The sequence below is a fragment of the Alexandromys fortis genome, unplaced genomic scaffold (genome assembly GCF_014885135.2).
Source record: "Alexandromys fortis isolate MF-2015 unplaced genomic scaffold, M_Fortis_MF-2015_v1.1 scaffold_54, whole genome shotgun sequence".
NCBI classification, from domain to species: Eukaryota; Metazoa; Chordata; class Mammalia; order Rodentia; family Cricetidae; genus Alexandromys; species Alexandromys fortis.
In genome coordinates this window covers 7,611,885-7,634,766 of record NW_026067958.1, presented here as the reverse complement: position 1 = coordinate 7,634,766, position 22,882 = coordinate 7,611,885, and the positions used below count along the sequence as shown (strand labels likewise).

The 22,882-nt window shown below is 45.8% G+C and overlaps 1 protein-coding gene across 3 annotated transcripts; it reads left to right on the top strand.

The window, feature by feature from the left end:
* Positions 1-853: 853 nt before the first annotated feature.
* On the top strand, positions 854-22,339 carry Map3k8 (mitogen-activated protein kinase kinase kinase 8). Of its 3 annotated transcripts, none has more exons than XM_050152552.1 (9): positions 854-1,175; positions 1,378-1,477; positions 4,869-5,227; positions 10,830-10,997; positions 13,106-13,367; positions 14,229-14,335; positions 18,835-18,987; positions 19,586-19,832; positions 21,222-22,339. In XM_050152552.1, exons 3-9 carry the CDS (start codon positions 4,892-4,894, stop codon positions 21,350-21,352), a joined length of 1,404 nt encoding a protein of 467 aa, XP_050008509.1. In that variant the 5' UTR covers positions 854-1,175; positions 1,378-1,477; positions 4,869-4,891; the 3' UTR covers positions 21,353-22,339. The 3 variants fall into 3 exon arrangements, with proteins under 3 accessions (XP_050008509.1, XP_050008508.1, XP_050008510.1); XM_050152551.1 differs by having other exon boundaries at positions 1,374-1,477; XM_050152553.1 differs by lacking the exon at positions 1,378-1,477.
* Positions 22,340-22,882: the final 543 nt, after the last annotated feature.

The following is a 22,882-nucleotide window of genomic DNA, read 5'->3' as shown; positions in this document are numbered from 1 at the left end:
GTATGACCCTTAAGGCTCCATAACGCGGGCGCTATTCCTCACCCAAACTTTCTGTCCTACCTCTACCAACAGTTTCTTAGGATGTCCTTGAAAGGGCAATTCACTGTCCTCAGAGGAGTGGTGGAGAGATGGACTTAAGGGGCGTTTTGAACTTGATGAGGGCGGATGAGCCTGGGGACTGCAAAGAACAGAACGTGCAACTCAGTCATAGGGGCGCTGGCTTCATAGCTCAGCCTGGGTTTACCAAGTCCCTTATGGTGGGATGGAGATTATGCCAACGTGACCTTTCCTCTTGTTCTCTGGGATCTTGCAAAGTACTCAGCTTCTAGTGGGTTGTTGATGCTTGGGCCTTTGGAGGGAAAAGCAGGATAATCAGGGATGGACCACTGGAGTTCCTGGTGGTGCTTTTCTTCTAGAACTGTCTTTGGACCTCACCTTTAGTAAACTTTCCAACAAAGGAGCAAACCCCTAGGGGCCAGAGGGATCCTAGCAGACAAGTCTTACAGAGTACAGAGGAGCGATGTCACGACAAAGATCAAAACTAGTTGTGCTGGCAAATAACAGCTCAGACGACTTTCACCGAAACCTTAAAACCCAGCCGGGAGTCGCGGTAAACTGCCTCTAGACTCTCCACTGGTCTAGTGCAATTTAACTGAATCCGGAGTAGTCCGGTCCTGGCTACCGGCAATCAGTTCGCTACCTCACAAGCCTATCGCAGCGACTGTGAGAGCGACTGGGGTGGGGGATGGGGGGGGGAGGGATGCGCTCTGGCGGCAGATTTGGAGGCGAAGTCCCGGGCAGGGTGGGTCCGCACGGTCGCTCCGCCCGGTCCCGCCCCCATCTCCACCCCACGCCCCGGGGCCGGAGGGTGGGAGGACGGAATTTCCCAGCGCGGGGGCTCTCGCGTACCCGGCTAGCAGGCAGGCCCTTTCTGTTTACGGAGAGAAAGGGGAAATGGAAAAGGCGGGGAGGAGGCTGGCGTCTGCTGCGCCGCCCCGGGGCCGGTTCAGACGCCGGGAGTCAGGGGCCCGCAGCGCACGGGTGCCCCAGCGGCCGATCGCCCGCTTTCAGGCCACCGCCGCCCGCCCTCGGGGACGCCAGCACGCCTGGTTCCCGCAGGCAAGCCACCCACTGCCTACTGAGCCCGGTTTCCGGACGGGTACGCGGGACACTAGGTAACAGGGATTTGGGTGCTTTGGGTGTGTTTCGGGGGCGCCCACTCTGAAACGGAGCGTGCCTGCCACCAGGGGAGCGTCTGGTGGCCTGTTGCACGCAGGTAGAGCTGGAAAGCACCTTGCGCAAGGCCGCGGGAGGTGTGGACAGACTCACAGCTCCTCCCCCTTCCTCCTTCTTCCCGGATCCCGGGTGACCAGTCAGTGCCGGCCTGGGCTGTGGCGGGGGAAGTGAGGACCCGCGCTCACCGCGTCTCCTGCGGGGGACGCTGCCTGGACAGCTGCACTCTGCTTGCTGAGCCTGGGTGAGTGCAACTTGGAGGCTGAAGAACCTCGCTACCATCTCTCTGTAGAGGGGCACTTTTACAATATGCAAGCTTATCTTAAGGAGCCAGGTGGACCGGGAGGGAGTGTGGGAAAACATATTTGTGTCTAGAATGGGGGTGGTGGTATCGATTTTTGATTTAAAAAAAAAAAAACTGAGAGGAAAAAAAGCCAATACTTGCTTAGCATTGTAAGGTTTCCTGCTGAGGCGCCAAACTCTGATGAATTGAGGTTAGTGTGTTCTGGTTCTTAAAGAGTTATCCCATTAGTGAATAAGAAGGATAGTTGAGGTGGCTGGAAGTTTGGAACTGGATTTGATTCTGCAGAACTGGAAAACATCTTTCTGGGACTTTTTCAGAAAAAAAAAATGTATTAAGAAGTGTGTCCCGAGGAAAAATGGGTTGTTTCAGTGGGGGAAAATCCTTTTTAAAAATGGGAAGTAGCACAAGGTGTCACTCGGCATTGCCAGGCAAAATACCAAGACTGTATAGTCTGCAGTGACTTGCCGGGAAGGTTTGATTTTGTGGATGGAAGCAGCTGAGAGTCTTACATTTCAGTTTTTGATTTTTACATCTGCTTTCTGAAATAATTCTAAGTTGATTTCTAGTTAATGTTTTGAAGTTTCACAACCTAGCCCTTGACTGCATTTGCCACAGCTGTCTCTAACGTTGTCCTAACTCTCCGTTCTGCTAAAAGATAGGGATTTTATACGAGGCTTCTTATCCTGACTCTAGGAGCAGTTGTTTGAGGCTGAGCATGTTTGTCACTAAACTGAAATGCCTTCACCATGCATAGAAAAGGGGCTCTGGCTCAGAGATCCTTAGCACTGTGGTCTGCTTAGTTGAGGCAGGAGGGTGCAGGGTCTTTTCATGTTCTAGAGGCTGTTGGGGCATCCGGGTTGCTGGGCAGCAGATCTATGGGACAAGAGCCTCTCAGGAATTGAGCAAGCACTACAGAAGGTCTCAGAGTTAAACACTCCTCCAACTCCTGTCCTCTCCCCTCTCCCTTCTGTCCATGTGTGTATGTGTGTTCATGTTCATGTCCCTGCCCAATATATATATATGGTGTGTGTGTGTGTGTGTGTGTGTGTGTGTGATTTCTTAGGCTTTGAGCAAAGCCTATGAGAAGAGCACACATTTTGCTCAAGATTTTCTGCAGGATTAAAACCCCAAACTAGTCTTCCTTTCTAAAACAGTGCGGTGACTTGGGACTGTTTGTATTCCACCCCCCCCTTCTTTTGTGAGTCACAAACTTTAAGTTAGGTCATTTATTTGATAATACAGTTTGGGAGCCAAGGGTCCTCCCTTCACTCAAGGGGGCCCTAAAGTCAGCCACTTTTAACTTCTGTTTTCCTAGTACGTTCTCCAGTGATAGAAACTGCAACCAATAGACCGTGAAACTGAGCTAGAAGGTTCTCCTATCAGCTTACAGAAGTCACTGTGTAACTTGAAAAACTGGGGACTTGAATCACAATCTTCCTCAGATGTGTGAGCTATCTGAGAAGGCACTGTCTGGACCATTGTCTAGATTTAAGTGTGGTGATAACAAACATCCATCACTTCATGGGTTTGGGCCCCTTTCACCTTTGTTTCATCGTAAACAGTCTTTAAAGGCTTACCGGGAGAAGTCTGGGGCACAGGCAGACAAACCCCTCTTACAGCTGAGAAAGGAGGCCAGCCACGCGTCTGCTGAGCTAGGTCTGCATCTCTGCACTTGGCATAGCTTTACTTACTACATACCAGGCTAAGTCGGGCACCCTGTACACAGGAGGTTCTTTAACTAGATGGTAGATGCTATTATTAGCTCCACCTTGCAGCTGGGGGGAAATCAAGGTACAGAGAGCTTGAGATACTTGCCCAACATGTCATAGGCACTGAGGCTGGTGGTGAAATTTGACCATAAAGAGAGGAATATTTGGTGTGACCTGGATGCTAGGTGCTTTCCTCAGAAGCAGTTTGTACATCAGAGGCACATGACTTGGTCATGTGTGCAGGTGGCCCCAGGTGGAAGTTTCCAGGATCTTTGAAGTTCCAAGTTGACACAGGTGCATGGCTTTGGCAGAACGAATAGCTTTGTTACTGTGTGTGTGTGTGTGTGTGTATTGGTGTAATGTCTGCAGCTGTACACGGTTGTGGATACAATTCATGCAGGTGTACATGCATGGTGCTTGTATGTGCTGGTGTATGTGAAGGCTAGAACCATACTTTTTGAGGCAGGTCTTTCACTAAACCTAGAGCTTATGGTACAGCTGGAGTTGCTAGCCAGTGAGTTCGAGGGAGCCGCCTGTCCCCATACCCCAGCTCTGTGATGCTTGCCAAGCATCTGTGCCTTTAAGAACCTGGAGTATCTTCCAGAGAGGCTATGCTTTCTAGAGCAAGGTGGTTTAAGGCAGAAGGCTTTGAAATTCTCTTAGATCTCTTAGCTGCTCTTATCTTTTCTCCTTTGTAGTGGAACTGAGTTATCTCAAGACCCAAGGGGAACAGCATCACTTTTTATTACTGTTTGCCTTCTTTTGTCACCTGCATTTCCTAAGTGTGGCACCTGATCTTGTGGGACTGAGATACCACCCCTGCTAGTGAAGTCAGTTGATCATCAACGTGGCCTGCTTCTAGCACATTTAGCTTTCCTGGCTTCTTTCTACCACTACAGTTTCTCCAGGCCAGTTGATCTAGGGATGAACTTAGCTTTCTGGGACCTTCAGTATGCATGCTTTGTGCTATTAAAAATTTCAGGTGTCACGAGGGAACTGTGACTCACAGGTCAAGAGTTGCCTTTCCCATCCCTGTTCATCTTTGGCACAGCCACGGCCCCGAGCCCGTTCACTTCTTCACACCAGAGTCCCTCCCAAACTGAATTTCTCCCCATCCCATTTGCTCCAGCCAAACTCGGTTTCACATGCCCTCCTCTCTCTTGAGACTTAGCTTCTTTGCCAAGTTAGTTTCTGAATTTTAGTCAAGTAGTTTTTTTTTTTCTTTCTTTAAAGCTACCGTGATCTTTCTGGGGGAACAACAACGGTGCTCAAGGTCGGTAGTTATAAAAAGCAGGCACCTTGTAAACTGGGGAGACCCCTGGACTGCTCTTTACTGTGTTTGTGTTTAGTGAAAGTTTGTTTGCAGTAGCTGGAGCTGATGCCACAGTGAGTAACTCCCGAGCACTCTGCATCTCAGGTTTCCCCCTGCAAAGTGAGCTGGGCTAAAGATTATCTAAGGTCCCATTGAACTTGGCACTGCCCACTTGAATTCGCACATGCGAGTAAAGAAGAGTCCTCATTATGAACAGGGGCACAGAGCAGCAGATCCCCAGGCCCTTTGATCTCTAGTTCAAGCACATTATAGTGAAAGAAGTATTTGTGCTTTTTGTTTTGTTTTTTAGACGCCCCAGCAGGCACCACAGTGATGGAGTACATGAGCACTGGAAGTGACGAGAAAGAAGAAATCGATTTATTAATTAAGCATTTAAATGTGTCGGAAGTCATAGACATAATGGAAAACCTTTACACGAGTGAAGATCCTGCAGTGTACGAGCCCAGTCTGATGACCATGTGTCCCGACAGTAATCAAAACAAAGAGTGCCCAGAGTCGCTGCTTCGGAGTGGCCCCGAGGTGCCCTGGCTGTCATCTGTCAGATACGGGACGGTGGAGGATCTCCTTGCATTTGCAAACCATATATCTAACACCGCAAAGCATTTTTATGGACACCGACCGCAAGAATCTGGAATTTTATTAAATATGGTATGTTTCTTCTGACCCGTCAAGTGCTGTGTGTTCAGCTTTATTGGTATGGCTTCATTGAGTGCAGAGTGCCATTGGAGGGGGCTTAGAATGGCTGCCAGAATGTAATTATTGGTGAGAATCACCTCTGTGTTAAAAACGAGAAGGGAATCTTCACACAAGCTGCACTTCAGAAATCTATAATTTAGTAGTAATTCTGTGATGAAGCGATTATGAATATACTTTGTTTTTTCAGGGGTAGGGCATGCTAGGTCAGCACTGCACCCCTGAACTACACCCCCAGCCCTCACAGATGTATTTTAGCAATTTTCTTAAAGACTCACTCATATCCACCAAAGACAGGGTCTTAATGGGAGTCCACCAGCCAAGAGACAAATAAATTCTGTCTTAATAACGTTGAAAACCGAATTATCTTCTCCTCTTACCACATTTAGCCGAATTCAGTTCCTGCAGAAGTGCAACTTATAGGTAGCAAATATCTGTTTACAGATTCACAAGTGATGGAGTTACTTAGCTATCCCAGGTATGCAAGTAGTCCAGAATATTGTGACAGCTCTTTGTTGTCAGGTGGAGCTTAGGTGCGCCCGGCATTCTGGCAGGTCCTTAGTGGGCTAGAGGTGACCGCGTGGGCGATGGTGAAAAGGTGACTTAATTTTGTAAAAAGGCAGGTTGCAGAGGAGTAGGTGGTGAGATGTAAACATGGTGTCGATAGAGTAGGTGGTGAGATGCAAACATGGTGTCGATAGAGTAGGTGGTGAGATGTAAACATGGTGTCGATAGAGTAGGTGGTGAGATGTAAACATGGTGTCGATAGAGCCCGCTCTCTTTCCCTTGGCGTGTACAAATGGCAGCATGGCCCGTGCTGGGGAGCTGTTACTGAAGAGCCCGAGTTGGCACAAAGGAAATAATAATAATAACAACAACAAATAAAAATTTTAATTGCCCTACATCCATTTAATGAAAAACAGCACAGTAATTTGGGTCAGCTATGTAGTGAGTTGTTTTGTCACGAGTCAGTTGTATCTGGCGCAGCACAAAGCAAGCTCACGTTTGGCATCGGGGTGTGACTTCCTTTGGTGTGGATCTGCCACGCTGCACTTAACAGTGAACGGAAAGCCCTGTCTTTATAAATGGGAAGTCCTCATTTGAAGCAGAAGGCACACCTGACTTCCGCAGCCAGAGTGAAACCAGAGGAGTATGCTTCAGAATAATGCCCATGTGGAGAGCGGCGAGCACAGTGCTCATGTTCGCTCTCATTTCCCAGCTATTTGATAAAGACACGCAGAGTCAGCTAATCATCCTTGCTTGCAGATGTAGAGAAACTTAGGCGTACTTGTCCTCACTGAAGAGAGATGGACCATGATCTGTGTACACAAGGGAACGCTAGGAAAAGTAGCTTCTAGCTTCTGTGTAGGAGCAGAACCAGAGAGCAAACGCAGAGAGGGCCGGAAACCACAGTCATTAGTAGGAAGTAAAAACTTGGTCAGCAGAGGCACAAGTCAAGTACTGTTTGTCATTCTGTGCCAACGAACCTGTGCTTAATAAATGGGCAAATCCAAACTAAAAAGAAAATTTAAGAATCAAAGATACCATAAAGGCAGGGGTCTTAAGAGTCTTTAAAAGCACTTGTATTTTTTTTTTTAAATGGTGAAGAATATAAAATGTAAAGCAAGAAGATATAAAGAGTGGAGTGGTAGGGAGGGAATGGAATATACTCACAGGCATGTGGATCTGGCCCCATTAGTCCTGGGGACTGTGCCTCTGGGGACCGTGTTTGACATTCCTGTCACTGGCATGAAGAATGGAACTTTTCCCAGGGCTGGTGGTAGTCTGTTACAGCTCTAAGAAGTGATTGCCTATTCTTTGGTCTTCAGTCAGAGCCAGTCTTGCTTTTAATATCATTGATTCTGGCATGGTGCTTTCTGTGGACCCATCCATCCCATAGTCAAGACCTTTCCCTGCTCATCCTTCAACTACAGGCTTGGCAAAGTTGCATACTTTGGGCTAGCTTTGTTATTTTTTCTCTCTCTGCATTAGAGAATTAGCTGCCGCCTAGATTAGGTCCTTGGTAAAATATATCCGATAAAGCTTCCTACATAGGTAGAATCCTTTACGCAAATATTCATTTGTTCATTGCTAGACATAGCTGGGACAGCCACAGTGTATCAGGCTTTTCCAGGTGCTAGTTTATGTCACGGGGAACGCAATGCCTGATGTGTGAACAGGTAACACAGATAGCACTGTGTGCTCAGCCACAATGTGTCTACACCCTGACAGCCTTGGGGATGCTTAGACAAGATCTTTCACATCCATGAGTGTGAAGAAGGGAGGGGAAGAGGAGGATGTCGGCACAGACTTCCAAGAAGACTTGGTGCCTTTGCCAGGCTGTAAACATCAAGTTGTAGTCAGCTCAATGAACTGAAGGTTGTTTCAGGTGGAGACCGCATGTGTGAAGGGTCAGAAGCATAGAGACCTGTGTGTTCAAGCAGCCAACACCCACGGTGCTGCAAAGTTAATTAGGAAGGGTGGAGAACTACAGATCAAAACAGTATCACAAAGCGTGGGTATGTTGGATGGGTTCTCCCTGGGTGTGTATTTATATGTGTGCTCTTTCCCTTAAGACAATATATGTTAAAGATTGCACTAGTGTCCAACAAAATCCAAGGAAAGAGCACCAGGAGACCAACCTAGGAACTGCTTTATGTCAGTGCAGTTATTTATAACCAGTCCATTGATTGATCTCGGTAGAATTACTGATATTGGGTAGAGTCCCCAAGCAGTCTATTCTGGGGGTTGTATGTGGATCTGAACCCCCCTACCCCCAGCCTGGATTCATTCACCACACATCCTGCTGGGACATTTGGAGTGATAATCCTCAGGGCTTAATCATGGAGTCAGAGCTGCTCAGAGTGAAGAGTCCAGCCTTCTACCTGATGTTTGAAGCAGGCAGTTTATAATACTGGGTAGAATAGTCTGGTTTCTTCCTCCAGACCTATTAGAAAGAGCCATCACTTACTGCGTCCAGTGCCTCATTTGTCAAGGTCTGATCATAAGAAAGTTTCTTCTTATACACAACCAAATCCATCTCAAACTGCCTCTCACCTTAGATTCTCCTCTCTGTCCCACTCCCACCCAGCAAGTCTATATGACGAGTAGCGGTGATAGCTGGAGTTCTGAATTAAGAACTTGGTATGTTGTTTGCCTTTGAAAAGGAAATTTTTACTACTACCTTGTCACCAGGAAGGTAGGAGAGACATAGCTTTGTCTTTGTTTTTACATCGTCTGCTTCCATGCATGCAGCTGAAGACCACTTGTACTTCATAGGAACCAGGTCACACAGCTCACTCAATAAATACCTAAGTACTGGCCCGTATCATTTAGTACAGATAACAGCAATTTGGATGAGGGACTAGAAAGCTTATGTCTAGTGTGTGCCCTTGAAAGCGACTTTGGTAAGTTGGAGGATTGGCAGAAATAAATAGCAAGGTTCTACAAGATTGTTTAGAGGGGAAAGTTAAAGATAAAAATGCACGTCACACTCAAGCAGGGAAGACCTGGTGTTAGGGGAAGAGCCAGGACTCTAAACTGCACATGCCTGTGACTCGGGTCTCATCCGGCGAGTTCAGGAGGCTTTGAAGAACTGAGTCTGCACCCAGCATGGCTATAATTACAGCCTTCTGGAACCCCAAAGGCTCTTACACAAAGCTCTGGCTTTGGAGTTGTACGGACCTGAGTGCAAATCCTAATTCTGGCACTGATTGGAGTTGCTTCACCCCTGGAAGCCAGCCTTAGCTGTCACATGGGATAAAAATAGAACCTAGCTCAGGATGGCTGTGGACTTTAATGAGAGAATGCAAAACAGCACCACACCTGGTCCCTAATTAGTTGTGTGTGGCAGCTGTCCCTTCCCTCTGTCCCCTTGCATAGAATAAGGGGGTGGAGCTGGGTCATAGCACACTTAATTGGTGAACATGGGTCAAACCCTGCGATGGTTAGCTAGAGTTCTGTGAATGGCAAGAAGGGGACCCAAAGCCAGTGCTGCCAGGGGCCTGTCTTTGTCTAAATATGGAAGAGACCACCATCACAATATCCTCAGCACACTGCAAAGTGAAATCTCCAGTGACAAGAAGTGACACTTATTTGGAGAGGTAGTCATCATATTTTAAATGAGACAAGACCATGGTTTCTGTTTACTTCCTGTAGGGACCCGTATGGGGTCCCCCTCAGCAAAAGCACCCTGTAAATATTTAAGATTTAGATTTAGTGATATTCGTGTTTCCAAGTACTGGGTTATTCTTCACGTCCTTTCCCGAGGAATGGTAAGCGTTTGTTTGAGGACTGTAGAGCTATTTAGCAATGATGGAGGCTGAGCAGTCCTTAGGTCAATAGGTCCTTGGCTGTGATTAGAAGCCTAGATGCACCTGCAGTAGGATCGAGTGCTTCTTCTCCTATGGGATAGGCTTAGGGGTTCCATAGTCTCTTCAGCTCATGAGGTAACTCAATACTGTTTCAATCAGAAGTCCTGGTTTATTATCTCAGGCCACAATTTCACTAATCACACCAAGGAAACAGCTGGCATCCGGGGAAACTGTCCATTAGAACACTTCAGACATTTTTTTAAAGCCTGTGTTCCAGGCCTTGTTTCCCAGGGACTATCATTTTATTTAAATTGTGATATTCACTTTCTATTTATTTATTTGTGTGTTTATTGTTTTTGAGACAGGCTTGCTAGGTAGCCCTGGCTGGCCTGGCCCTCCCCAGTGCTGGTATTTCTGTAGTGCCCACCATAGTGGGCTTCAGTACCCATCGTCCGATCCCACATTGCTCTCAGGATATAGCTCTTGATGTTTGAGATGACTGGTTTTGGTTTTGTTCTTTGTGTTGAAGTGTGTGTTGTTTGTTGTTTGGTTTTGTTCTGCTGAGTGTCAATCCCAGGACCATGTGCACACTAGGCCTGTGTCCTACCACCGAGCCACACTCCCGGCCCTGAAACCCCTCATTCTGAAAGACCTGATATAAAGGTTTTCTTGTCCATGAACCCTCAGAAGTCTGGATCCGCCTCTCTCTGCTTATGGCTGCCTCCTCTGTGCCAAGCATCTCAGGGTGCACAATAGGCACACTGTAAAGTGGAGTGAGGAAGCCAAAGAGAGACAACTCTGCCCTTCCTTGTTTATGTAGCGTTGTTGACTCACGCCTCTGGCATCGCACACTGGTCCCACGATCCTCCCTGAGCCTCAGGTAATTTCCACACGTGTTCTCTGTGCATCATGCATGAGTAATAGCTGTGCAGACGAACAGGTTAGCGCATTTTAATAGAAACAAGTCAACCTCCTTTATTTTCAGTCTTTGGGTCACTGTCGTCAGACTCCCTAGATAAATAATTTTGCAGCTTCTCTTTGGCTCAAGTACTCATCAAGCGTTTGGAAATATGAGCAGGTTGGACCAGGAACTTGTGTCTGTTACAAGCTTTGTCTGTCTTGTTCAAGTTCTAAATATAGCTGGTAATGTCAGAATGACGCACAGCACCACTGCACGGCACGGAGTGCTTCTAAAACAGCCTCTGTTGGGTGGGCTTCACCTCAGCCTCTGTGTCTCCTCGCAGGTCATCAGCCCCCAGAATGGACGCTACCAGATAGACTCGGATGTTCTCCTTGTCCCTTGGAAGCTGACGTACCGGAACATCGGCTCTGGTTTCATTCCCCGGGGGGCCTTTGGAAAAGTGTACTTAGCCCAAGACATGAAGACCAAGAAAAGAATGGCATGCAAACTGGTGTGTACATCCACACTGTGTGTCTGACTTCCTGGCTTTGGCTTATTTACCATGACCCAAGATTCTACCCTTACCTGGTTTTATTTAAGGTTCTTGTCCCAAAGTGTCTGTAATTTCTGGAGTGGCTGGTGGCCTGGGGCCATTCAGTTCCTATATCTCTACTTAGGTGTCTTGGAGCTTATAATCTAATTAAAAAATGGTTTGAAGTGTTTAGCTTAGGTAATACCGTCTCCTGTAGATGGGAGTTGGGGGAGCTCGCCTGAGATGGAAGAGCAGAACTGTGTGTAGCTTCTGCCCCCTGGGGAGGGGTCCATGGCAGGCAACAGAACGAAGGAAAACTGGATCTGGTTTCTAGGACCAAGTTGATACGTACAATGGCTGAAAGGTTCCCGTCTCTTATTAAGCAATGACTGTTTAACATCAATGTATTGCTGCTTCATAAGACTCTGGCAGTGAAGACTGTACACATCTGGAGTGACCCAGTAACTCCACTGCTTAGTGACACCCGCCAGAGAGGTGTGTTCATATGCATGACTGTTCTCTCTGTTCATCTCAGCACGTTTGCTGAGGTGGCATTCTGGGAACTTCCCAGATACTGATAGATGGAGATGTATGCCCTGGAACGCTAGACCACAAAGAAAACAAATGGTTCACAGCGAAAGCAGCGTGGCTGGGTCTCAGAACCCTTGAGTTCAGACAGTCAGACACAAAATAAGATCTATTGTATGAGGTCCCATTCCTATGAAGTGCAAAAACAGGACCCCAAATCCATTAACTAGATGCTGTATTCATGGGTATCCTTGCAGCATAGTGACTGAAAGAGTCAGGAGGTTCCTGGTCTTCTGATTTCATTTGGGAGTCACAGTGGACAATCCACTGGGTTTGACACCATTTTACAGTGTGAAGACATTAAATATCACTTTCTACTCTTTTGTGGAGTGGAAAATAGTTGCCAGATTCCATGTTTCAGTCTCTCATAATAACCGCCAAAAAAACCTTCAACAATCTGTTTTCTTTCATTTATTTTTTTTCATTATAGTTCACTAGATAAGTCTTTAATCCCAGCACTTGGAAGGCAGAGGCAGGCGGATGTCTATAAATTCCAGGACAACCTGGTCTACATAGCGAGTTTCAGGCCAGCCAAGGCTACATAATGAGATTCCCACCTCAAAAAAAAAAAGTTTGACTAGATAATTTTTTATTAGAGAAAAATAAGACTTATAATAAACTTTTTGAAACTTCTATCTAAAGCGACCCTTCCAAACTGTAAACTACCTAGAGACTTTTTATAAAACTTGGAGGCCCAGTGTCCTGTTTTTCAAATTTACTACAAAAGCGTGGGAAAATGGCTTTGTGGGTTTGTTGTCCTTTTAGTGTTTGTTATACCTAAATATTTAAGGAGAGTATTTTTCTTAAGAAAATCAAATATATCATTACAAATCCCAGACAGGCTCACAAGGATGGGGGCTCATGGGTAGGGTCCCCTCCCTTCATATGACCACTGTTAGGAGCTGATTTTCCAGGTGTATGCATATTATCACCTTTAGAATAACATCTGAACCTCTACAATTTGCCTTCTGCCCAGCACAGTATTTGGAGCTGTTTTAAAAGTCTTTCTGCTCCAGGAACGCTACCCTATCACAGCTCTTGTGGGCGAGGACGGAATTTTCATGGGATGTGGGGATGGGTGTGCACTTACCTTAAAGGAACTAGCGATTTCATATTAACACACAATCAGGTGAAATATTTAAAAAGGCCGCAGTGTTCTGGGGCCATGAAGATGGTATGAATTCGTCACAGGACATTCTCTTAGGTCATTTGGTATTTTTAAACTTTGTTTGGATTCCTAAACTCTAAATGAAATGAGTTTTTTTTTCCCATACCTAGTTTTTTATGTTTAAAAATTTGTATCTAAAGATGACATAATATAGGAGCAGGTCTGTGGTAAACATGTTTTGATATCACACTGCCCGGTCTTACACTTACATGTCTAAGTGTCCTTGTGTTAGTTTGGCTTTTGGTTTGTGGGTTGATCTGTGTGGTCTGGTTATTGTATGTTTTATCATCTTGAGGTTGTTTAGACTCTTGCCCATGTTTTGTGTTGCTAGATCCCTGTGGATCAGTTTAAGCCATCGGATGTGGAGATCCAGGCCTGCTTCCGGCATGAGAACATTGCTGAATTGTATGGTGCCATCTTATGGGGTGATACTGTTCATCTCTTCATGGAAGCAGGCGAGGGGGGCTCCGTTCTGGAAAAGCTGGAGAGCTGTGGGCCCATGAGAGAATTTGAAATTATTTGGGTGACGAAGCACATTCTCAAGGGACTCGATTTCCTGCACTCCAAGAAAGTGATCCACCATGATATTAAACGTGAGTCGTGGGGTAATGGGACTCACCAGATTGGAGACACTCAGTGGCAGGCAGGCAGCTCCCTGCCAATACAATTCATTTTCCTTTTCTATGTTCCTGAAGGAGCTCTTAGAATGAAGCCCGGTCACTAAGAATGTCAGCAGTCAGAAGGGAGGGTGATGACAGAGCAGCGGTGCCGGGATTGTGACCACACATCTGTGGCGCGTGCTGCCTCTGCCCTTGTATACTGCTTTAAAAACAGTCATGCAGGACTTAGGGTGTGGCTCAGTGGTGGAATCCCTGCTTAGTGCACACAAGGCCCTGGGTTTGATCCCCACCACACACACACACACACACAGTCACACACACACACACACACCACAGGAGGACGGTGAATGGGAGGGAGATTACTTAATGCAAACACGTAGTCCTATATTTTTGAGTAAAAAATATCTTTTTAATTTTGAGCCATAATTTGGCAACAATTCATTAATCAACCTCTTTTTAAAAATTGCTAGAACTCAGGTATGATATAGAAGTAAAACAGACTCATTATAAATCTTTAATACCTACTGAGAAGCACAACTTGACTGTTTTTAAACAACAGTGACTTGATAGTAGCCGCCTGCGTCTTAGAATGTGAAGCCAAGCCTCGAGCCCTACTGGTGGCTGTACTCTTCTCGGCCCACGCTGGGTGGGTTCTTGACAGCCTCCAGGAATCCTCACCTGGCCTCTCAGCAGCACGGTGCTTATGGGTGCGCTACGCCTATGTCGCTATTAGAAGCATTGCACTCTGCTCTGATTGAACCTCATTGTTCTAGATGATGCTTTCATGTTGTGTTAGGATGTATTAATTCACATTAAAAACCCTTCTCGTTGCAGCAAGCAATATCGTATTCATGTCTACAAAAGCTGTTTTGGTAGATTTTGGCCTAAGTGTTCAAATGACTGAAGATGTCTATCTTCCCAAGGATCTCCGAGGAACAGAGGTAATTGTATTGGTGTGAAAATTGTTGTTATCTTGTTAAGAATAAAGTGATATTATAGAAATGCTGCAGCAAAGAACAAAGTAGGGGTAAAATGACATCACTAAATCATTGTCACCAGAGCAAATTCATGTTACTGTTTACCCTCTTCCTCTACTGTCCATATGATAAGATTTCACATATATGATATTTATAGAATTTTCTATCACTATGTTTATCTACACAACACAAAGCCCTTACAGACAGTCCCGTGCTGAAATAGAGGACCAGTTGAGCATCCCTAATCTTTAAGTTTAGAGAACTATACAAGAGCTGGAGAGGGTTGAATAAGACGCTTGCTGCACAAACCTGAGGACACGAGTTCAGATCTTGAGAACCCACATAAAGCCAAGTGTAGTGATCCCGTACAACTGTGGTTAGATGGGAGACAGACATGCATTTTCCCAATAGCTCACAAATAGCCTGGAATACACAACAGTAAATAAGAGATCCTGGCTCAAGGTAGGAAGTGTTCAAAATGCAGTGTCATAAACACACACATGTACACACACATACACACACGTACACACACACACCATAGGAATGCACACACCAGACAGATGGAAAGACACACAAAAGATTTTATAAAAACCCACATATGTATGCTAGTATTTCAAAATACGAACTCCCAAATCTTAGAGGTTTTGGTTCTGAGCTTCTCAGACATGGGATACTCAAATTGTAGATTCTGAATCCATCTTTTAAAACTGTTGCAGAATGATAGTCAAAATAGCTCACTCAGTGCTTTAAATGAACTGTTTCTCCTTCATTGGTGTTGAATACTATTATTGTAGCAGAGGGGTTATTGCTGCTATCCTGTTTTACAATAAGGTAATAAACACCGGGCGATTATAACACAGTGCCTGAAGCTGCATAGTTACACAGATCCTGAACTTGAGTTCTTGGAGAATTAGGATTTAGTTTTGTATTTTATTAATCCTTATTTTCTAAGGATTTGAGCTGTAAATTCTGGGTAACTTTTTAGCACAACTACCATGTTATTATATTCCAACCCTCTCTGAGTCTTGGTTCAGTTTGTCTTCGCTGTCTTGGCGGTTGCCATGTACTGAGGTCTGACCGCCAAGACCTGTGTGTCTTTCATCCAGGGATAGTGTCAGCCTGAAGTCATGAGCACAGCACACCTTATGTGAAGCTATGGTGATAAAATTTAACCAATCTGTGAATTGAAACCAAAACTAGACCTGGAAAGCTCTTCCTGGAGCTAAGTGAACTTCTGGAATTCCTTTACTTAGAGCAGACTGACCTGAAATGCATAATCCTCCTGCCTCAGCCTCCCCAGTGCTGGCTCACACTGGCCCTGTAAACCTCTTTTTAAATTAAACAATGTTTATTTCCCTTCTTAAGAGTACTTTGCCACAGCAGAAAGTCTGATCAGCCTTAATACGTAGGCCATTGTCTTTAGAAGGCATTTCAGCTCTTTTTGGCATTAGTCAGGAGTTCAGATCCGGGACATTCCACCCTTTTCCCTGGAACCAGTTTGAGAAACAGACTATTTATGGTATTAGAGGAAAAACTACCTTCTTTTTCCTGGCAATGCAGTCAAGTTAGAAATTATGCAATGTTGGAGAAAAGCTTGTATTCCTGGGATTCTCCACCAGGAGGGCTGGGTACAGAGTCACACGTCTCAATCATCAATAGGGTTTCTCTCTTTTTAAGTTGGGGTAGCTCAGGATAGCCTCAAATGCATTGTGTAGCCTAGGCTGACCTTGCACTCAATGTCCTCTTGGCCCTGCCTCCTGTGTCCTAGGGTTATAGGGCATCTAGCACCCATCCTGCTCCTGGGGAGGAGTAACTGATGAAGTCTTTCCAGCTAATGCTGATTTCTGTGTGTTTGGTGTAAAATGGGCCTTGGTGTCTGTTCCTCGGTGCTGCACCATCAGTTGTCTCTCATGTGCTGTCTGCACAGGGCTCACCAATGATAGTTTGATTAGGACCAGTGTGACAATGATGGGGAAGTCCCGATGCAACTTTTCAGCAAGCCTGCTTTACTCCTTATACCAAAGAGCAAATTAGATATTATGACACAGGCAAGCAGGCAGATTTGCTTCTGTTAGAGTACGATTCTGGCTGTTGGGACGTCAATGACTATTTCAGTTCTCTGCAGTACAGCTCACAAACACAAACGTCTTCTCTGGATCTCTCTCTGTGTCTTTCTTCTTCTTCTTCTTCTTCTTCTTCTTCTTCTTCTTCTTCTTCTTCTTCTTCTTCTTCTTCTTCTTCTTCTTCTTCTTCTTCTTCTTCTTCTTCTTCTTCTTCTCCTCCTCCTCCTCCTCCTCCTCCTCCTCCTCCTCCTCCTCCTCCCTCTCTCTCCCTCTCCCCCTTCACAGTGTTCTGCTGAAACATGTCATATCTACCCAATGTTAGGCATGTATTTATTTGGTTTTAGCTACATGGCTCAGAGGGGAAAAGTTAGGAAATATAAATAACATACTAGAACTATTTTGCTGTGTTTTTGTTCTTTATTTTTATAGTTCTTACTTTTTCTTCTGATTCTAGTATTAACTTCTCTAAGTTAACATAGAATGAAGATGTACACATGTGTTCATGCAGATATACCAATGACAGCCCATGACAGTCTCTTTTCAATGCTATAAAGCACAAAGGCCTTGACTCTGACTTCAAGTTCCCCAGCACTTTGCTCATTCCTTTGTGGGAAGGGGGTGCTGCCTTCTAGGCAGCCAGCCCAAAGATTGACATTCAGAGCTACCTCCTCTGGCTCTTTCGGGGGTGAGGAGGAAGAAACATTGAACTGGAAGCTCCTGGCTGTGTGCCAGAGGGCTTGGCCTGCACCCAAACTATCATGCCAGATACTGCCAGCTCCCAAACGTAAGCTGGGCGTGCAGGCATGTAGAATTGTGACACCACTCACGCATACAGTTTGCTTTGTCCCTACTCCATATGGGGGCCAACCTCCTCTATTGACAGCAAGTATATAGCATTTCTTTCTGAACTGTATTTGATTTGGTAAGAAACTTCAACAGGAAGTCCATTCTCTTGGCAAGTTGTGGATGCATAACTCCTTGTTGACCATAGGGTGCAAAATTGGCTATTTAATTTTTTAGCCCTGTGATTGAGATTGTGTTTATTTTTTTAAAAAAGTCGAGAGACACATGCTGTTCTTCGTCTTCAGGGAAAGGGGTGGACACAGAGCTCAGTGTCGCCTCCCTGATGAGGGCAGAAGGAAGCCGCAAGGAAGTGTGTTTTAGGAAGGAGTTGAGCCGGCTAAGATGGGGAAACTGGGCAATTTCCCCAGCTTTTGTAAGCTAATTTGTACTTATTTACTCAGAAATGAATTCTGAGAATGCTAACCCTTTCCTCGTGTTCTCATGACAGCACAGAAACCTTTTAAAGCTTAAGAAGGCTATGTATTTTATCTGAAGGACTCAGGCTCAGGAGTGTTTCATGCTTTTGACTTCTCCCCCTCCTTTCTTCTCCCCTTCCCCTTCGTCTTCCTTTCCTTTCCCTTCTTTATTTTCTGTTTTCTCTCTCCCCTGTTTCTTCACTTCTTTTCTTCTTCCATTTGGTTTTGGAATGTGTTTGTGTTGTTGTTGCTGTGATATGTCCTGAAGATGGGACACAAGCTGAAGAAGCACAGGGTTCGTTAGCCTGAAAGACAGCTAGCAGGGTGTTCTCCGTGTGCCCTGTCACATGAGGTCGTATGTGGAATTTTCCACTGTGGCAGCATCCTCCTCAAAAGCTCTTAGTTTTGGAGCCCTTTCTACCTTCACATTAGAGCTGTTCCGCCTGTGAAAGAGGATGCTAACTCTTTATGTCTATGCCAGCCCTGACTACAGATTATTGGTGACTTGGGCTTTCTTTGTTTTCTCTTCCATCTTAGAAAAATAAAATTTAGAGAATTGCCCCACTTGCTCAACATTGACTTCTGAAATCAAATTCAAATTTTGCTGTATTTTGTTTACTAATTAATTTTTTACAACTTTTTTGTTTTTTATGTTTTTAGACAAGGTCTTAGTCTGTAGTCTAGGCTATCCTGGAGTTTGTGGTAATCTTCTCGCTTCATGCTCAGGGCTTAGACACTGTTGCTGGAGCAGGCATTTGGTACTTACTCACTGGGACGCTTCCCTCCCTCCTAAGCCATTGATATAAATGCCCTGCAGGATTCTGTCACTTTTTGGCAAATAAATGGGAGAAGTATGTGTGTAAGTTTAAGTCCGAGAAGAATTGGTGTTTTGCTAGACAGTTGTATATAACTGATAGCATCTACAGAACTCAGAGCAGTGGGAGTCAGCAGCTTCAAAAAGCTTGGTGCTTTGAGGACTCATTTCTGGGAAAGAGGTGTTTTAAAGGACAGGACGTCTCAGGATTGTCCTTGGCTCGAGGGAGACTGCAGTAGCATTCCCTCCGAGACAGAGCACGCAGCAAATCTCGCAGAAGCAAAGGAGCCAGCTCCTAAAACTGGATGCTTTCCGTGTCTTTTTCAGATCTACATGAGCCCCGAGGTGATTCTGTGCAGGGGCCATTCCACAAAAGCAGACATCTACAGCCTGGGGGCCACACTCATCCACATGCAGACAGGCACCCCACCCTGGGTGAAGCGGTACCCGCGCTCGGCCTATCCTTCCTACCTGTACATAGTAAGTGAGAGTCGCTGGGCTGGGTGAGGCCCAGCATCTCAGTAGCACACCGAGGAGATGAGGTGGCGGTAGAATTGTGGCCCACGAGAGGTGGTTGCAGTTCCATTGTTAAAATGAAAGTCCATTTTCATGGAAACTGACTAAAGTGAGAAATAGACATGATTCGTATGCTCTCCCATTATACTTCCGTGTGCTAAAACATACTCAGAAGGATGAGAGTCCTACAGCTCTGTCAGCCAAGGAAGGTGCATGTGTTCTTTAAAATGTCGCTTTTAAAAAAAGAAAATATAATGTTATTGCTTTCTGCTCCCCTCAAATTCCCTTCCCTCTCTCTGATAGCTTGTCCTAGAGTAGGCGTGGGAAGGAGGCAGAGGCAGGCATTTCCTTGTTGCTGCAGCCTCCTTTGGACTCCCCACCCCACCCCATGAGAAGCTGTCACTGCTAATTCAAACCCAGCACGTGCTTTTTGCCACATTAAATGAAAGCTGGCTTAAGCACTGCTAGGATGTTGAAGGGTGTTTGCTAGGGGTCCTGCAGTGGCACTGTTTGAGTGTCTGTCTGTATGCCGTCCATGCTGACAGAGCTGGTTTGTTGGCAGATCCACAAGCAGGCCCCTCCCCTGGAAGACATTGCTGGTGACTGCAGTCCAGGCATGAGGGGACTGATAGAAGCTGCCCTGGAGAGGAACCCCAACCACCGCCCAAGAGCTGCTGACCTACTAAAACACGAAGCCCTGAATCCCTCTCCAGAGGACCAGCCAAGATGTCAGAGTCTGGACTCCGCCCTCTTTGAACGGAAGAGGCTGCTGAGCAGGAAGGAGCTGGAACTTCCTGAGAACATTGCTGGTAGGTTCCCCCCCACCCCCGTGTGTGGGGGTGTGCCTGTGTAACTGTGGAGCCACTGACACCTCTGATGTGGGTCATGAAAGCACTTGTGTGTGGAGTGGGGGTGGGGGGTGAAGGCCAGACATGGTGGCACACACTTGTAATCTCAGCAATTGGATAGGGCAGTTTGAAGTTCAAGGTCAGTCTCTACTACTTGAGACCCTGTCTCAAAAGAAAAAGCTGGGTGTGATGGCACAGGCAGGCAGACCACAAGATCAAGGCTTGCCTGGGTTACATTGTGAGTTCAAGGCTACCCTAGGCAGTTTAGTGAGACTGTCTTGAAATAAGCTGTGAGAAGATGCTGGGGTTGTGACTTGGAGGCAGAACATTGGGATGCACAAGGCCTGAGTTCCGTCACCTGCAGCAGACACAGACACACACACACAGACACACACACACAGACACACACACACACACACACACAGAGGAACCAGCCACATCTTGGAAGATTAAGACAGGAAGATTGCCTAGACAGTAGTACAATGTAGCGACACTTACCTCAAACTGAGGCAGAAAGGCGAGTATCATTATTTGAGAAAGTGAGTGGAAGCCATAGGAAAACACGCAATCAACTCATCGATCCCCAAAATTCTAGCCAGTTTCAGGGTGCACGGAGCTAACACAGTTGCTGGATGTTGCCTCTGGCTCACTTTATTTGAATCAGAGGCTATCAGTTGACTTTAGAAACAGATGGAGAGGGACGGCCCTGCCATTGGGAATGTGTGGGGTTCTGGATTATTCGGTGCAGAGAAAACACCAGGTCTGAAGTCACCTTGCATTTTGCAAATCTTCTGCTTGAAATCTGCAAGCCAGCTATGAGTCCTTCCCACCTAGGAGGGTCAGTACACCCCAGAAGCCTAGCTATGCCTGGAGAAGGCACCTTTTGTTTGGTTTTGATTGAGCTATACATTTTTGTCCACTCCCCTCCCTTCCCCCTCCCTTTCTACCCTTTCCTGTGACCCCCATGCTCCTAATTTACTCAGGAGATCTTGTCTTTTTCTCCTTTGAGAAGGCACTTTTTTCTTCACTCATGTAGGCCCAAACTCAGAGGTCAAGCCTGGTGTACCTCTTTCTCTTTATACTTGTCTAATTTCTCTGTACCTTGTAGGGGGAAATGAAGTACTGAAAAACATGCCAAAGTTTCTTCCTAATTCCTTTTCTTTGTTGGCTGTTGGGACCCTGTAATCTATGTGAGAGTTCTAAAGGTGTGTGCGACAACCGGCCTGGGCCACTGTCTCTCGAGCCCCACAGGGTTGTTTCTTCACAGAAGGGACATGTAGTTGTTACGTGCTGGGCTCCCCATCAGTTTTGTCATTGGTTTTTCTCATTGTCTCCATGTTCCTTCCGCAGACTCTTCCTGCACGGGCAGCACCGAGGAGTCTGAGGTGCTCCGGAGGCAGCGTTCCCTCTATATAGACCTCGGAGCGCTGGCCGGCTACTTCAATATTGTCCGGGGGCCACCAACCCTGGAATATGGCTAATGGATGGCTTGTTGGCAACAACCTACAATGGACATTTCTCTCTTGAATGTTGGTTTGCAGACCTTGCACAGCAACTGTGGAGGGTGAATTTTACCCATTTTTAGGGGGGCACTGAGGCCACTAATGACACGCGAATGTCACTGCAGTGCCCCCCTCCCCCTTTGTGAAGCTACTCTGTCATGTCCCAGGGCCCAAGGTTCTCATTTCTCAGGTGGTGGGACTGGGTAGGAGGGATCGAAGAGCTCAGGGAAGGATCGTTTCTGGTGACAATTCCATTCACTGTGCACTTTGCTGAACATGTTAAAAATAGCCATCAGGAGATATTAACCTGAAACTCCTAGTTTGGGTTCTTATTTAAGCATGGAATCTTCATTTAACCCAGAAGACCTGTTCTGTGTATATATTGGTGTGTATTATATGGTAACTCTGTGAGCCTTGGTGGGCAGACTCCAGCATAAGGTTAATCATTGTATTTAGGATGAATTGAGAAGTTGTAAGGTTGCAGCAATACACTGAGCTAGTGTCCTACAAATGCCGACGCCCTCAGAGCCACTTGACAGCAGGCCACTAGTGACAGTTTCTGTTATGTTCCTATGGAAACACTGTATACTGTACATGCTATGCTTAAAACATTTAAAACACGATGTTTTTGAATGTGGGTAGAACTATGTAAACCACATAATTTCTGTACATCCCAAAGGATGAGAAGTGTGACCTTCAAGAAAGTGAAAACTTTTGTAAATTCTTGGTGATGCTACATTTGTAATTCATGAGCCTATTCTCTTTAAAGTGTTTCTATATAAAAATAGCATACTGTGTATGTTTTATTCCAAATTTCTCCATGAATCTTTCATATATATATGTGTGTGTATATATGTATATTTTAACATTGTAAAGTGTTATTATTTAAAGTATATTTTTACATTATGCAAATGAAACTCAACATTTTAGTCCAATGTGACTGGTCAAATAAATTGGATAAACTGAGTATTTTGTCTTAATTTTTGAAGAGAGCATGCTTCTCAGATGAGTGACAGGGTTGGGATAGATTTTGGAGGGAATGGTGACCTCAGGCTGCCCCCCTCCCCCACCCCCCTGCTGCTGCGGGGCTGCCTTTGTGACATACAATGAGGTATACTTTCTTCTGAAGGAAGCTGAAGCATTTCGAGGTTGTTTGTTTTTCACAAGAACACAGAGCAACTAAGAGGTGAGAATGGTGTTGGAGACTAAACCTTTCTGAATTCAAAACTCAGGCCCATTTTTAGTCTGCTACTTGCAGAGGGATCATCTGTGAAGGAGGGGCAATCTCTGGGGAGGCTCGGCAACATTGTGGGATGCAGTGCCCTGAGTGAGGACAGAGGTGTGGTACCAAGAAGATGGCAGAACTTCAGAACTCTTCACTTGCATAACTCCTCCGTGACCCCAAAGGAAACCTGAAAAGACTTGGATGTGCCCTTGATTTGGAAGTTTCTATTAAGGGCATCTGAATTGGGAAGTCCCTTGGGCCGTCCTGGCATTGTCCTCTGCCTG